Below are 17,004 nucleotides of genomic sequence, written 5' to 3'. Positions count from 1 at the left end.
TGTAAAATTGTTAGATAATTTATATAACATTTAAATCCATATACAATACAACATTTATTATTCATGCATATTCATCTAAATTTTTTCGATCTTCCAGCTTACTAAATATAAATTTGTAAACATGAAAAGAGTTTTAATGAAGTATTATTTTCTAGACATATTTTTATTTGATTGTATTTTAGAATATAATATGATTAGATCTACAATTGGAAAATGTGTAATATATTAAATATAAAATATTCATCTACATAATATAAGCTACCTTCTACAATATTTTATTTCGTATTTTTAATTATTAATTAAAAAGTAATAACTTATAATAATAAGTACAATACCATATCAATTAAAAATTTCACTTATTATATACATCTTTTCATACATTCTGGATATGTAAAGCTACAATTTTTTAAATTATTAAATTATTAAATAAACTATAATTTTACCGTCCATTATAAATATTTATTAAAAAATACTTTCTTTGTCATAAGAAAGTTTTGCATTGTTATAAATGCTCTACACGTAAGTGCTTCTTTATAAATTACCTGATACGATTATTAACTACAAATGCACCGTTTATATAAAATAATTCTACTTATAATTTACGGTAAACTATGATAAAATTACTGTATTTTCACACAATAATATAATTGAAGTATATGTCATGTATATATGTCATGTATGTACATATGTATACATATACACATACTATAAATTACGCAAATCTATAAAATAAGGTATTAATACGTTTTGCGGTTTAAATTATGATTGTTAGCGGGTCTGTGAACTGTTCAATTACATCACGTGTAGCTGAAATACATAGATTGTTTCAATCAATTGGCACTCGGTGCCTCTGGAACTTTCGTAATGGAAGAATTATGTTGCCAGCCATTCGTAAGACGACCCTCCACGGACGATTATGAACTATAATCTGTTTACAAAGGCTGATTTTATCCGAGTCAACGTTAGATGTATACTATATATACGTGTCGTTTTGCTTTCATCCCAAGAAACGAGCATCATCATTACCGATAATGTATATACATATATGTACAAGGCTGGAAGCTTACACAAAATCCATTAAATACTATTTAGTAACTTTACTTCGCATTGCATTCTTCCATACATAAATATTGTATGTTCAGAAATATTTCCGGATCGATATTTAAGAAACAACATCGACAACTTCGTTATTGCTGACCGTCCATCACCTATACATACTGTGCCGATATAATCATATTCACGAAATTCTAAAAGAATAAATATTTCTTATTTTTTTTGTTTCATGTCGCGTATGAAATAAATCGTAAATATCTAGTCATAAGATAATAATTAGACTGCAGATTTTTATACAGATTCATATTTTAGAAAATATATAATTGAAAAAGTAGAATTTTGCTAAAAAATTGTTTTGCTATCCGATATCATAGAAAGCACTATACTTTAGGTATTTTATATAAGCGTTTTCTAATATTATGTGCATTCTGTATAATTTCTCACTTTCAAATTTCGAATCCTATAAATGCATAAAAATCCGCAATGTAATAATGATGTATATTATAGGTGTATAACATTATAATAATGTATATATACCGAAAGAAATAAGAAATCATGGAAACAAAAGGAAATAAAACTGTAGTAGCAACTTTGCTACATGATAATTATTTCATTGCTTATATTCATTCGTTATTAAACAAATTTGCGGATACGATTACGTAAACTTATCTCAAAAATAATAAATGGAATTCAACCAACAGTTGGCCCATTATTCATAAAGGGTGATAGTTGAACTCTGTCCAATGCTTAAACTAAATTGGAGTGGAATTGGCTTATGGGAACGACCATTGTCATACACATATATACCAACGCAATAGATATCATGAATAAATACCTTTGAAGTTCTGTGTTCCTTTATTTTCTAAAGTTCTAAAATAATTCGAAATTTTAAGATCGTTAAGCAAATTTAATATCGTAATAACTTCTTAATAACTTCTTAATAACTTTTAATTTTAATTCTATAGTTCATTCAATGTATTCAACAAAAGGTATTTTCACATTGCACTTTAAATATTTAAAATATAAAATATATAGAAATATATAAAATATTTTTTATTTACTTAGGTATGAGAATAAGAAATAACAAAACGTATTATACGTACATTAAAAATGAAAAACTATTTGATCTTATTTTTGAAAATTTATAAGAAATGTAATTTTATTGAATATGTTGTACTTCACAAGTATATTGTACTAAGCAAGATAATTTAACTATGTATAAAGAACTGTAACTTTTAATGTAATCTTCGCTCATTTTTTTTGTTATATACAAAATTTTTTTGTCAATATTTACAATTTTTAGAAATATTGAATATATATAAATAATAATAAGAGTAGTTATTAATTATATAAATTATTGATTTAAGCATTGAATTCGGATAATATTATGTTGATTATCTTTTCTGAATATAAATTATATTTAAACATACCATATTATTAAACATTAAAATACATTAAATTACATATATTCTTATTCTTCATCGCATATACTATAATATATACTAATGTAGTATATACTAATTTTTTCGAAAAAATTGCATGAGAGAATGTACATAATAATCATTAATTAAAATCATAAAGATAAAAAAAAAATACAATAATTAACGCTTGTAATATACTTTTTTACATTTCTGTAAAGATTTAAAGAAATGAATAATATAAATCATGTAAATACATGAATATCTACCATTATGTTTTCTTAATACTTGTATGTTATACTTAAAAATTCTTTTAAATAAATTTAATAAAATCTTCTTGTTACATGTCGTTTGTTAACAATTCTATGTCAGCTGTTTGTTATTACTACGACATATTAAATAATGATATTATATCATTAAATGATTTTTGTAGTATAGATAAATATATATAAATACATATAATAAAAAATGATATAAAAATAATGCTATTAATAATTTGTAATGTTACGCATTTAATAACCTTTTTGTATTAATTACGTTTAAATTCAACATCATGCTTAATATATATTTATTTAATAAAATTATAGAATTTATGTACCATATATATACAGGATGAAGTCAGGGAGATTCTATGGCTTAAAATGAAATAAAAATTAAGGATAACAGAATTGCATTGGAAACCTCGTTTTTTGACAAAAACAAGTTTGGAAATTTGTAAAGTATGGATGAATTTGACCAATTCTTGACTGCACAGGAATAAACAATCGACAGAAGATTATTCTACATACGAAAAAAATTGAAAATGAAGAATAAAATTTAAGATTTCGTTTTGGAAGAAATAGATTTTGGATATGTTAGTCAGGAATTAGTCCAGTATACGTATACTACGCAAATTTCAAATTTAATTTTTCCGAAAATGAAACTTCAAACGAAAAATTTTTATTCTACATTATTCTACATTTCTACTTATTTTCACATGTAGAATAACTTCCTATCGATTATCTACTCCTGTTTAGTTGGGAATTAAGCAAATTTATGCATACTTTATACATTTAAAAACTCAATTTTCTCAAAAACGAAGCCCCCAGCGCAATATTATCATTCTAGATTTTTGTCTTTGAGCTGAATTACGGGTCACGTTGTATATAGTAATTTTCTCAACATATATAGAAATATGACATTAAAATTTTTAGAATTAAACTATTTCGTATTTTGTATAAGTATGCTTGAAAAAAAATGCCTATTATATATAAGTTTACTTTGATTTGAACATTCATAGCTATATTTTCTATATAATTAGTTTAGTGAATCTTATTGTTCATCTAGTACTTTTACTAGAAAAGGTTTAACAAAGAGTAACCAGTAGAATGATAGTTTCGTAGATTTGATTATTTGAGAATGAAAAGTAAGTATTATTTCGGTTAAACATCATTTAATAGCTAATATAGTATTGTCAGTACTATCACTTGTTATATATACGCATATATAAAATTTATATATATACATACATATGTAACTTGACGAATTTTCTTTTCAGGAGTATGTAGTATAATATAAGTAAATATCAAGAATTGGAATAAAAATGTCAAGATATTTGGAAAGAGTACAAGAAATATTAAGAAATGCAGATAGTAAGAAAGTTGCAAGGAAAAAGGTATGTATACATATGTACCTACGGATAATTTTTTGTAATCTGTCATACATTATATAATGTTTGTTTTACATCATTGAATTTTAAACTTCATCATTTTGGGACAATTTCTAGGCAAGAAAGGTTACATTAATTAACAAGTATTAATGTTTTAGACATTGTTCAATAATAATAATCTTTCATTGTGTGAAGGATAATGCTATTTATTGTACTAAATGTAAATTATAATTTTCGTTTTAGATGTGTGTTCAGGAATTATTAGAATTATATGAAAATGAAGATGCAATACTAGAAATTTGTAAAAGTACAAAGAAAAGAACACAAAGTATTGTAGATTGGTCATATATAATACATAGTGTCCATAGGATAGTATTAAATGTAAATATATTTTTATGTTATAGAATATAATTAAAATGAAATTTGTTAGAAGTAATTTTACATAATGTTATAACCATTTTTATTTTTATTCAAGGAAGCAGATAGACTTGCTAATAAAGATTCTTCTAATAAAGGAGCAATAACTGAACGAAATTATACATGCATACTTGTGAAAAATACATTTCGACATGCAAATTGTCATAAAGTACCACTTTTAAAATGTGAAGATATAATGCCTTTAATTTTACAAATTTTAGGGACACGTATATACGAATATTATCACGATACTTATATAAATGTGCTAAATTCTTATATACTACCATTTAGAATATATCAGGTGAACATGACTCAAGAACAGTGGGAGGAATTGTTAAAAATGTGTTTAAATTTATATAAATGTATGTCTTCTCCTACAAGTAAAAAAGTTGTTTTAGATACATTGCAAATGATCATTGAGTATGGTTGTTTACATACAAATTTATTTTTAAATGTAAAAGAAATACTATTATTTTTAGGTATGTAAAGAAATTTTTAAAACAATCTTTTTAATTAAAATTTATTCTAAAATTCCATGTTAAAAGCAACAACTATATATTATCTATAATTTAACTAATTTATATATGTATAAATTATTAATTCTACATCATAATAAAACATGCTATAACTTTTCCCAATTTTAGAAAGTATTTTCCTTGATACAGAAAGAAATGGAGAAATTTTAGCTGAATCTAGTTACAAAGTTACATATACAATATGTCAACAAATTGCAGTAGAATATAGAATTACACTGTGTCATTTTAGTGAAAATATTTTACCGAATATAATCAGATTGGACAGTTCTGTCGAAAAATATAAACTTTTATTATTTTTTGTAAAACTTCATCACCCAAAAGGAGTGTGTAAAACATGCGAAGGTGCTTATGCTTATGATTGGGGAAAATGGTACAATTCTCTTAAAAGTATGTATCTAATGATTTTGAAAGATTTTAAAGCTGATATACTTTCAAAGAGCTTCCTTTGGTTTGCAATTGAAGGTAATATATTTGTAACTTTTTAAAAATAAAGAATATGTAAAATAAATATATTTTATTAATTATTAGTCTAAAAATAAATATAATTGTTTTAGTTTTTAAACAAGTAATGGAAAATCCAGATTTGATCACTGAAAAAACATCATTCAATAATTATGATTATATACAACCAGCAAAACGCAGACGAATTGCTGTCAAAATAAATGGACCGGTTGATATGCTTATTGATAATAATCCAGAAGAAGCTTGGCCCATGATACAGGTCTTAACAATATTGTTTAAGCAATATCCTGAATGTTTAAAATCAGAAGATTTTCCAACATTTTTAAAAGTTTTAGTGGATCTTTTTACATTATCTCTTAAGAAAGAAAAAATCATGAATAATTTATTTGAACTAGCTGCTGTTTTGTTAATGAATGAAAAATTATGTTCTATAATGGATATAGAAAATTCAAATATTTATTGGGACCAAATATGGGATATTTTATTAAGGTATTATTTATTTATTTCAGATTTTAGATCATATACATTTATTTTATATTATTTTACACTCTTTTAAAATATTGATTTTATGTTTGTGTGTCTGTAGTAACTTATTGTTTTAGATCATTAAACATAAATCAGAATGAAATATCAACTCATAAACTCACACAGCTTTTTATAATACATAATAAAATAACAAATCCAAATGCACTTTTAAAGCTATATTTGACAAATGTCATTAAATGGTCTATTATGAGTCTTCGTACATTAATAGTAATCTGTGAACATTTGCCTTTGCCTACTAATATGAAAGTATTTAATACAAATGTATATTCACCAGCAATGGATACAAATTCTGTTAGGTCATGTCTTATAAAATGGATATTAAATATTCCTTGGCACGAAGTGGCAACACAGATAAGAATTGATGAACTGTGCTTATTACTTATTGGCATAACATTAAAGTCAAAACATCAGAAACAAATAAAATTCAATGAATATGATATTAATGACATATGTGATTGTTTAAAAATTGAACAAAATACTGAGTCATTTTATGAAGACATCGAACATTATTATTTGTTATTAAAGTATAAAAAAAGTGTATTCACTAAAGAAAAGGTGGAAAATGCAGAACAAAAGCCAGAAGTAAATAGATATGTACTGTTTATGGAAGATATTATAACTTATTTAATAAACAGTTTACATGTTATTATTGAAGATGGAAATAATGCTCTTCATATAATTATAATAAAGATTGCGGTTGTAGCAAAAGTTTTATCAATGATGAGAGAATTGAATATGGTATCTAAAAATATCGAAGATTTATCTTTGATACAAGCATTGAAAAATCATATAGACATTGCTTATAGTTCATTGGAAAAAATAACTAATCCATCAAGAAATAAATATAATTATTTATTTAACGTAACAAAAGCACTTAATACATTGTATGGAACATCATATGATACTGATATAGCAAAAATAATTGTTACATCTGCAACATTCAAAATGGTAGAAAAGATATTTAGTTTAATGAATATTGAGGACAATGAAATTTCCGATTATAAAACTAATCGTGATTATTATGATGGCTATGAGTCTAGACTAAATAGACATAAATATTTAGGTAGAGAAGTCGTACAAACAAAGCCGTGTAACTTTTGTGACAAAGGTACAATAAGGATACAAACAACAAAAGCTTTAGCATTATTCTGTTGTATAAACTTAAAGGAAAGAAAATGTGAAATTCAAATAAAACTTATGGATAACTTGCTTAAAATTGATATGTATGATCTTTCACATACAGTTGATTTTATGATGGCTATAACAGTTTTAAAATCTCTATCAAAATATGATAAAGAAGAATTATCGAAAAATCATAATGAACTACCATTGAAAAATTTGTTGCAATTATATCACGAATGCTATAAAGATGAAACAATTACACGTTATATATTAAATGTTTTACCATATTTCTTTAATTATGCCTTAGTTTACAATTACAAGTTAGATAATTTAATGAATATTATTGCTCGATTTAATAAGCTGCGATTTGAAAAAAGATATGGTGTCCTTGCTCATAAACAATTTATTACTTGTCTCTCAGAAATTATTTATATTAGTCCTTCCCATTTCTGTCATACTACATGTCATACTTTGAACCAAATGCCAATATTTGAAGGAATTTTATCATCCCTTATTAGTCATTCATTTGTTGTACAAGTGCAAATAATTAAGTGTATACAAAAGATATATTCTTTAAAGAATATTAATTTTGAATGGAAAGAAACATTATTTACAAAAATAGAAAAATCAATAAGCAAGTTAACCATTAACAATGAAACAGATGACAAAATAAAGACAGACGAGAAGGAAATTACAACAGCAAGTATTTCACTAATGCTTGCTGCTATAATATCTACCAATGGAACATTTCAATGTCGTGCATTATTAACAATGTTACAGTTTAGTATTGACAAAATGGTAGAAAGTCAAATAATTTCAAAATCAATAAGTATTATAGCAAATAAAATCAATTATTCAAACATCATGGAAGAAAATTTAAGTTATTTAATGACATACTGGTTTAATTCAAAATATTCATCACAATTATTTCCTTGGAATTTAACACAATGTAAATCAGAAGAACAATTTTATAAAATATATAGTAATACAATAGCATTTATTAAATTTCAAAATCTAGAACTTTCTAGTGTCATTTCCTTTTGCAATTATATTAACTTATCATTTAAACAACTCATTGAAAATATTTTTCCACAAATTGTATCATGGCTATTATATTGCATTAATGAAAATAATGAAAATAGATCAAAAACATTAGTAGGAAAAATATTTTATAAATTAAAATCAAATCAAGACGAATTTGCTGAAATGAAGAAGTTCTCTAACTTGTTTAAAGAAAAATTTGAAGAAATATTAATATTTCTTATTGAAAGATTACATGATGAAGATTATCTTGAAGAAATATTGGGAGAAAGAATATCATTTGCAATATCAGATCCTCCTCATTTTAAAAACAAAACAATACTTATTTGTTTGAAGTACATAGAAGAAAACTTTATTATACCAAAAATGTCTATACAATACTTTTTAGTTTATAATTGCCCAAGAGTATTACAAAAAATATTATCACATTTAATTAATAATATCTATAAAAAGAAATTTGTGGAACATAAGATAAAAGCTTTTCATCAGTACATATTCTTTTGTTCATTGATTATTAAAGAATTGAAAGAAGAATATTTCAATACATTGTCTATGTATATCATAAAAGATATTGGTTACAGTTTACTTCACATAATTAAATTATTTGACGATACCCTTTGTAAACTAGGATGTAAATATTTTTACAAATTTATAAAATATGTTTCGTGTGTAAGAGTTGAAGACATCAAAGAAATTTTGAATTTCACTGTCATAACTTTAATTCCTATAGCACAAGCAGGGAAAATACCTATAACTCTAGAAATACTTCGGTTCTTAATAATTGATCAAAAGGAAATATTATCTGATGCAATAGAGAAATTAAATTCATTTCCAAATGTTCCTATATTTTTAGAAATACGAAAGATACATAGTGATTTGAAATATAAAGCAAAGGAAATTTATAGTTTGGAACAAGAAGTAAAACATTTTTTGTGTACAGTGACTGATAAAGATATACATTATAGCATAGAAGATATTGTTCATTTACGAATACAATTATCTACAAGAAAAGAAGAATTACGAGAAATGTATGATAAAGTTGAAACATTTCATGGTTTTTTTGAAGATTGTACCTCAAGCATATTGCATCGATTGATATACAAACTCATAAAATTAACAGCATCATCTGATATAAATGTCTCAATTGAAGCTGTAAAATGTTTAGGCGAATTAGGACCAACTGATTTGACATCAATGATATATTTTGAAAAAAGTCATGTTAAAGAATCTTCTGATTTAATAGAAATATTATCATATAAAATAATAATAACAATGGTACAATTTTTATTTCAAAGTGATATTGAGTTTCGAAAAATTAGTGCTAATATACTGGATGTTGTACTTTCATCTTCTTGGGGACAAAAGTTGTTAGATACTGAATACATGAACAATCTAAGAACTGTTTTGAATGAATCACAGACAGTATTACCTTTAAATTATATTCAGCCATTTATAAAGAACAAAAACTCAAAAATGAGCAACATTGCTATAAACTATACAAAAATTAATAATATTATAAAATCAGATAATACCTTTTGGACAACTCTATCCGATGGTTCATATGCTAGTTGGATTATAGTATTAACATGTAATGTTTTAGAGTGTTTTACAGGATTTTATTCTGAAAATTTAATCCCTATTTGTACGTTAAGTACTGATTTTTGTGAAATAATTTTACCAAGAATTATTTTTTTGGTAATTCATATAGATAAACGGTTTATGAGTACCATATCTTTGTGTATTAATACATTTTTTGAATATCATTTTGATTTTACAATAAAAACAAACATTCCTTCACATAAATTTACAAATTGTGATCATTGTATTGTACGTTGTATGTTGAATATTGTGAACTACATTAGAATGCAAGTTCCAAACAATGATTTAGAATTTAATTATATATGTATTGCAAAAGCTGCCAAATATTGTTCAGCATTTTTTACTGCAATATTATATGCAGAAATGTCTTGTGAAACTATTTTAAATGATTATAATAACTTTACTAATATCTCAAAAATTGATTATGTCTATGAAAAATCAGCTGAACAAGGGAAAGTAATACAAAATATACTTAGAGATTCTTACGCTAAGATAGGTGATTTTGATGCAATTAATGGCACTGGTTCTTCACATTTGCATGATCATTCTACTCGTATTCAACATTATATACATACCAATAAATGGGATAAAGTAATGCCTGCACAAGATGTTGAACTTTCTTCTGGGAATATGTCAGTAATTAAAGGTGAGTATTACAAAATTACATATTTATTTGAGAGCTTATTATAATTTTAACATTAAATTAATTAATTTTAGCACAACATTTATTAACAAGATTTTAACACCTCGCAGTTGATGTGACATTAAAACTATGTATATATAAAACAAAATATTTCGAAATTGTTATATGTTTATATTAATTAGAAATTTGTTATTTTAAAGTATACAAAATTTATTTATAATGATTATAAAGTTTCAATAAATTGTAATTTATTAAAAAGAAAATTATATTTTCATTATAATAACTTTAAATTATATGTAATTATACATTTCAGAAATGGCAAATGGATTATATCAGTCTGGTCTTCATTATTTACTTAGTAATTTTATATCTACTATGTCAAATAATGGTGTAAAAATAGATGAAGACATTCAGTATGAATGTGCTTGGCGACTTAGCAATTGGAATATTTGTGAGACAAATCAAGCTTTATATCCACAAAATAACTGTAATTTAAAAGTAGAAGTAACTGAACATGATTATCACTTTTATCATTATGAAGCATTAAAATATTTTCATGAAGGTAATGAGACAGCTATACAGAATGCAATTCAAAATGCTCGCATAAATATTATCAAAGCACTTAAGAATATTAATCTAGGTAAGAATTATTAAACTTTCTAACTTTGAAAAAGTATTATCTATTTAACAATTGATTATTTTTAGAAAGTAGTAAAACTATATATGAAAAGTTAATGCAGTTGCAATTAATTAATGAAATTGAAGAGTTAAGCTTTGCTAAACAAGGCGAATATGAAAAAATCTTACATAAATGGCAACAGCAGGATATTGCAAATTTTAATGAATTTCAATATATTGAACCCATTTTAACTCAAAGAACTGTTATGTTTCAAATAAATGATACTTTAATTAATAACGCAAATATTAAAAGTGCGCTTTTTAATACATATTTGCAAATATCAAAAATAGCAGCAGATAAAGATAATTTGCATATTGCTACACGTTCATTAGGTATATATAATTAAGATTATTATATTATATTAAGTATTCAATTATAAAATATATGTATTTTATTCATATTTTAATTTTTTTATGAAGATATCTTAATAAAACAAAAGGGTATACCATCAAAAATTCAAGATCAATTACTTTATCAAGAATCTTTATTAGCACTAGTTAGGAAAGATTTAGATGTTGGACGATTTCTTTTACGTAACTTAATGCAAAAGGAAACTTTAGATGCAAAATTACGAGCACAAATATTAAGAGTTTATGGAGATTGGATGGCTGAAACAAAATCAGAAAATCCCCAGGTATGTATCATGAAATAAAAGTAAATTAAAGTATGAAATTTTTAAGATTACTTAGTACTTTATTATCAGCTTTATCTACTTTATTATTATTTATTATACAATACTTTATTTTACTACAATATCTTATATAAATCTCTCACTACAATAAATTATATATATATGTATACATAATAAAAAAATAATGTATATTGTTATTTATTATTTTTCAGACTGTGATAGAAAAATATTACTTAAAATCTATAGATATAAACACATTAATTAGTACACAAGATACTGATACAATTAAAGATTTACATGACACACAAGTAGCTTTAGCTCGTTTTGCTGATAATCAGTATCAGCAAATTAGTTCATATATGAAATCTCCTCAGTTTGAAAATTTAAAAGAATGTATTACATATTCCTATAAAGGAATTAATAAACATTCAATTAGTGAAGATAAAGATATTAGAAGTGTAATGATTTTAAACCAAAGACAAAATACGAATGATGTTGCAGAACTGGAACATATACAAAAAGAAAAAGATAATTATTTGATTTTAGCATTAAAGTAAGTTTTATATTTCTACAAAGTTAATAAAAGAGCTCTATAATTTCTGTTTTTCACATATCAATAAAGTATATTTATATTTCATTTACTATTAATATATTTTAATATATGTTAATTATGTTAAAATTGATATTATCTTACTTAATATCTATAAATAAACATTATTATATTGCTTTATACAGGTATTATTTAATAGCACTACAGCACAGCGAAAATTATAATTTGTTAATATTTAGAATAATTGCACTTTGGTTAGACAATATATATCAAAAGGAAGTTAACGATTTATTGCAAGAAAATCTTAACAGATTACCATCTTTCAAATTTATTCCACTTGTGCCACAATTAGCTGCGCACATGAATGATGAATTTAATGAGTTTTCTGAAAAAATATATAACATTATGCAACGTTGTGCTTTAGAACATCCACATCATACATTACCAGTTCTGTTAGCATTAAAAAATTTATATGGTGATTATGATTATAATACAACTAGAAAAAGTAGAACTCTAGAACCAAGAGTTCTTGGAACACAAAAATTGTTACAAGAAATAAAAGATTCAGATATAAATTTAATTATACAAGAAATGGAAAAGTTATCACATGCTTTAGTTATGTTGGCGAATCTTTCAACTACTTCAAATAAGTGTAAGTAGATATATTATTGTATTTTTAATGAAAATATAATTATACATATATCAATATATATAAACAGACATTATGTGTAATAGCACATCTTAAACTTAGTTCTAATTGTAGAATACTTCATCATAGAATTTCCATTTCTAGCTGGTCATGAAATTAAAATACCAAGAAATCAAAAAATTTTAAAGATTAAAAATTTTGAAAACATATTTGTGCTAACGTTAACAATTGATGTACGACCATCCAGAAATTATAACAATGTGATTGGCATTGCTAAATATACAGAATCATATGAAACTGTTGGAGGTATAAATACTCCAAAAAAATTAACTTGTATTGGTACAGATGGCATATATAGACATGAATTAATAAAGGTATATTATTAAGTGCATTATGTAATATGTTCAATACTGGATAAAAAAAACATTTTCTTTTTTTATGCTATCGAAAGACAGAGAGAGAGAGAGAGAGAGAGAAGGAAAGAATACTATATACTTCTAATTATTTAAATATACTTTTAGGGAAGAGATGATTTACGACAAGATGCTGTAATGCAACAAGTGTTTAATGTAATGAATATATTGTTAAAATCTCGTAAAGATACTAAACGTAGAAAGTTAACAATTAGAACTTACAAGGTAATATTAACAAATTATTTATATTTTAAGAATTTGTCATCATTAAATTAATTACTATTATTTTTCTTATTTATTTAACGTTTTTCAGTATCACCGGCCATGAGATGGACTTAGCTTACATTAAACTAACTCACTCTTCTACACCTCCAACTTCCACTTTTTGATAAATTCTTCCTTTTCGAATCAAATCCCTTAGATAATATGTCATGTATTCTTTGTCTGCTCTTGTCCTCCTATGTCTCTACTGACCCTACAAAAACAAATTTTTCGACATATCTTTAAAAATCCTTATCTTTTCTCTCCATTCCTGCCACATTCCAAAATAAGAGCTTCCCTTTCTTTCTTTTTATCATTTTCTTCTGCTCCTGTCCTACTTCTGTACTTGAATTAATTACTCTTGCAGCATCCCCTTTATCTTCTCCTAAATTGATTAATATTAACTAAAATTAATTATTTAAGCAGACACGTTTCTTTAATATTAATATATGATTAATTAGCGATACAAATTATTTTAGACATATTAAATATCTATTTTATATGTTAATATAATTATAATCTTATATGTTCTATACTTATGTTTTCTGTATTACTTTTCTAGGTTGTGCCATTAACGCAAAGATCAGGAATACTTGAATGGTGTGATAAAACAATACCTATCGTAACTATATTGGTAGGTTCAGGTACTATTCAAGGACTTCACGAGAAATACTATCCAAAGGATTATAAAGCAAATTATTGTAGAGACAAACTAGCAGTAAGATTATATTCAAATAAGATTTAATTTTACAACCGATATGTATTGTTTTTATTTTGATTATTATTTGCAGTATGAATTTTACAATGACTATGCGATACCTTACATTATATAGAATATTATAGTATGGAAATATAATGTAAATTTTATTTCTAGGCAGTGGGAAAATCATCAACTAATGTAAAGTTGAAAGTATTTATGGATTGTTGTGCACATATGCATCCAGTGATGCATCACTTTTTTATAGAAAGATATCCATCACCTGAAACGTGGTTTGAACGCAGATTAGCGTATACACGCAGGTAATAATATATTTATATAGTAATTACTCTTGAATTTATTATATTCATTAAATTATACTTACTATATTTTCACAGTATAGCAACAACATCAATGGCAGGATATATTTTAGGATTAGGAGATAGACATTTAAGTAATATCTTAATTGATCAAATAACTGCTGAAGTAATTCATATTGATTTTGGTAAATATGATTACGTAATTTTTTAAACAAGTAGTAATATTAGCAACATTGTATTATTAGTACTATTATGAACCCTTTGCACTCGAGGACTTTTTCGTCCGGGCGTAGCAGCTACTCCGGTTGATTTAGCGTATACGTGACGCATATCTTACAGCTAGTGTAAAATGATTTCATATACAAATTAACTTATGAAAACATTATATTCTAATAATTTATCTATATTTACATCTTTGAAAATATGATTTTGTAATATTAATTTCTGTATTTTTTTGTATGATAACTTATAAAGCATTCACCAAGATGCATTCTTGAATATAATTAATCTCACTTTTCAACAGTTCAAAATCAAGTTCAACTTTATTTGAGCTAATTTCACTTCCGAAAACCATTTTTTTAGGGTTTCTAAACTATAATATTTTTGCCATGATCGTCGAATCCGAACTAACTTTGGAGACGTTGTTTCAATACCATAGTTGAACCATAGATTCGGAGGAATATGCGATTAAATATTTTATCTCCACCTTAAAGTCTAACACTACATTTCCTAATAAAGAACACAAAGAGCTAAGGAATTAATTTACGAACCAATATTGCACTCTTATTAATTGGAGATCTCGAAATCTAGCATAAACAGGGACTATCGCCTCTCTCTCGTCACTGGAGTTGCAGCACGGAATGCCGTGGTGACTGAGAATCTCCTTTTGAGTGCAAAGGGTTAATAATGTAATTTATGAATACTTCAATTTTTTTGTTATTGAATATAATAGGCATAGCATTTGAACAAGGTAAGGTATTACCAGTTCCTGAAACCATTCCATTTCGACTTACACGAAATATTGAAGACGGTATGGGTGTATCTGGAGTAGAGGGAACAATGAGACATTGCTGTGAGAAAACATTAACCGTATTACGTGATCAAAGACAAATAATTATAACACTGCTTCAAGTTCTTTTATATGATCCATTATTTAAATGGACTATAACGCCCGCTGAAGCACGTGACATTCAAAGTGGAACTTCATCAAAATTAGTCGAAAATAATCAGTGTAAATATAATTTATGCTTTCATATTTTCTTTTCTTATATTATACTTTTTATAGTAATCGCATAAATTAATAATATTCTACGAATGAAATTTAATATTTTATTGGAAATTTATGAATAATGTAATATAATACGTTACATATTCATTGTATTATATTAGTACCACAGAAAAATATTTTAAAAATATTTATTATTAATAGGTTCTAGAGCAACTAATAAGACAGCAGAAAGAGCTCTTTTAAGAATAGAGCAAAAACTACAAGGCACTGAAGAAGGATTAGCATCTAGTGTATCTGGTCAAGTTGAAAGACTTATACAAGAAGCTCATGATCCTATGAATCTTTGTCGTTTATATTGTGGATGGCAACCATACCTATAATATTCCTATATTTTATAATCTTAAAAAAAAAAAAAAAAAAAAAAAAAAAAAATGAAAGATTTTATCCAAATGTGATATAAGTTTAGAAATCACTTATTCCATAACACTACTTTAAATGTATGATATTTTTATTTTAAATTTATTTATTTTAAATTTTATACGAATTATAAATATAAATATGTACATGGTGTTTCTGAAATATACAAGCGTGGTGTTTCTACATACAAAAATAAATCGAAAAAAAGACGTTTTTTCATTTAAAGTTTCACTTATGAAAAAAAATGAGTTTTTAAATCTATTAAGTACCTAATTAATAAAATAATTCTTAAAAAGTACTAATCTTATTTTTATTTATAAAATTATTCAAAATGCAAATTAAATACAGAATAAAGGAAAGTAATATCGATATCGCGGAAATAAAATAACAACAATAACAGGAAGCAAATCGTGGTATTGTCCATATTTAATAATACAGAAATAGAAGTTCATAATTTGAAATATCCAGTTAATACACGGATATCTGATGGGTTTTCAAACTCATTTTTCTCAAGAACGAAGTCTTAAACGAAAAAGTGTTCTTTTTTCTTTTTCGACTTATTTTTGCATGTAGAATCACCATCCGACTGCATGTACCATAATTTCAGAAATGCTCTGTATAAGTAACACCACTTAAAAAGAATAAAAAATGTATATAAAAAGTATATGTATTCT

At 24.8% G+C, this 17,004-nt stretch overlaps 1 protein-coding gene across 4 annotated transcripts; it reads left to right on the top strand.

Moving 5' to 3' along the window:
* Positions 1-3,794: 3,794 nt before the first annotated feature.
* LOC132909225 (serine-protein kinase ATM) lies at positions 3,795-16,994 on the top strand. Of its 4 annotated transcripts, XM_060963906.1 has the most exons (19): positions 3,795-3,876; positions 4,009-4,125; positions 4,363-4,500; positions 4,595-5,015; positions 5,181-5,534; positions 5,627-6,023; positions 6,137-10,488; positions 10,799-11,125; positions 11,191-11,496; positions 11,584-11,798; positions 12,008-12,348; positions 12,531-12,997; positions 13,139-13,368; positions 13,516-13,632; positions 14,231-14,386; positions 14,543-14,688; positions 14,764-14,870; positions 15,638-15,916; positions 16,115-16,994. In XM_060963906.1, exons 2-19 carry the CDS (start codon positions 4,054-4,056, stop codon positions 16,291-16,293), a joined length of 8,604 nt encoding a protein of 2,867 aa, XP_060819889.1. In that variant the 5' UTR covers positions 3,795-3,876; positions 4,009-4,053; the 3' UTR covers positions 16,294-16,994. The 4 variants fall into 4 exon arrangements, with proteins under 4 accessions (XP_060819889.1, XP_060819891.1, XP_060819890.1 ...); XM_060963907.1 differs by lacking the exon at positions 3,795-3,876 and having other exon boundaries at positions 3,888-4,125; positions 14,231-14,302; XM_060963905.1 differs by lacking the exon at positions 3,795-3,876 and having other exon boundaries at positions 3,888-4,125.
* The last annotated feature ends 10 nt before the right edge of the window (positions 16,995-17,004 follow it).

Source organism: Bombus pascuorum, chromosome 7, assembly GCF_905332965.1.
Source record: "Bombus pascuorum chromosome 7, iyBomPasc1.1, whole genome shotgun sequence".
In the NCBI taxonomy this organism is placed as follows: Eukaryota; Metazoa; Arthropoda; class Insecta; order Hymenoptera; family Apidae; genus Bombus; species Bombus pascuorum.
The sequence above is the reverse complement of the archived record's forward strand: the minus strand, read 5'-3'. Positions and strand labels throughout refer to the sequence as shown.

Coding starts and splice junctions, on each gene's coding strand:
- LOC132909225 (XM_060963906.1), top strand. CDS start 4,054: ATGTCAAGATATTTGGAAAGAGTACAAGAAATATTAAGAAATGCAGAT. Junction 4,126..4,362: donor AGAAAGTTGCAAGGAAAAAG/GTATGTATACAT, acceptor TTTTCGTTTTAG/ATGTGTGTTCAGGAATTATT. Junction 12,998..13,138: donor TTCAACTACTTCAAATAAGT/GTAAGTAGATAT, acceptor TTCCATTTCTAG/CTGGTCATGAAATTAAAATA.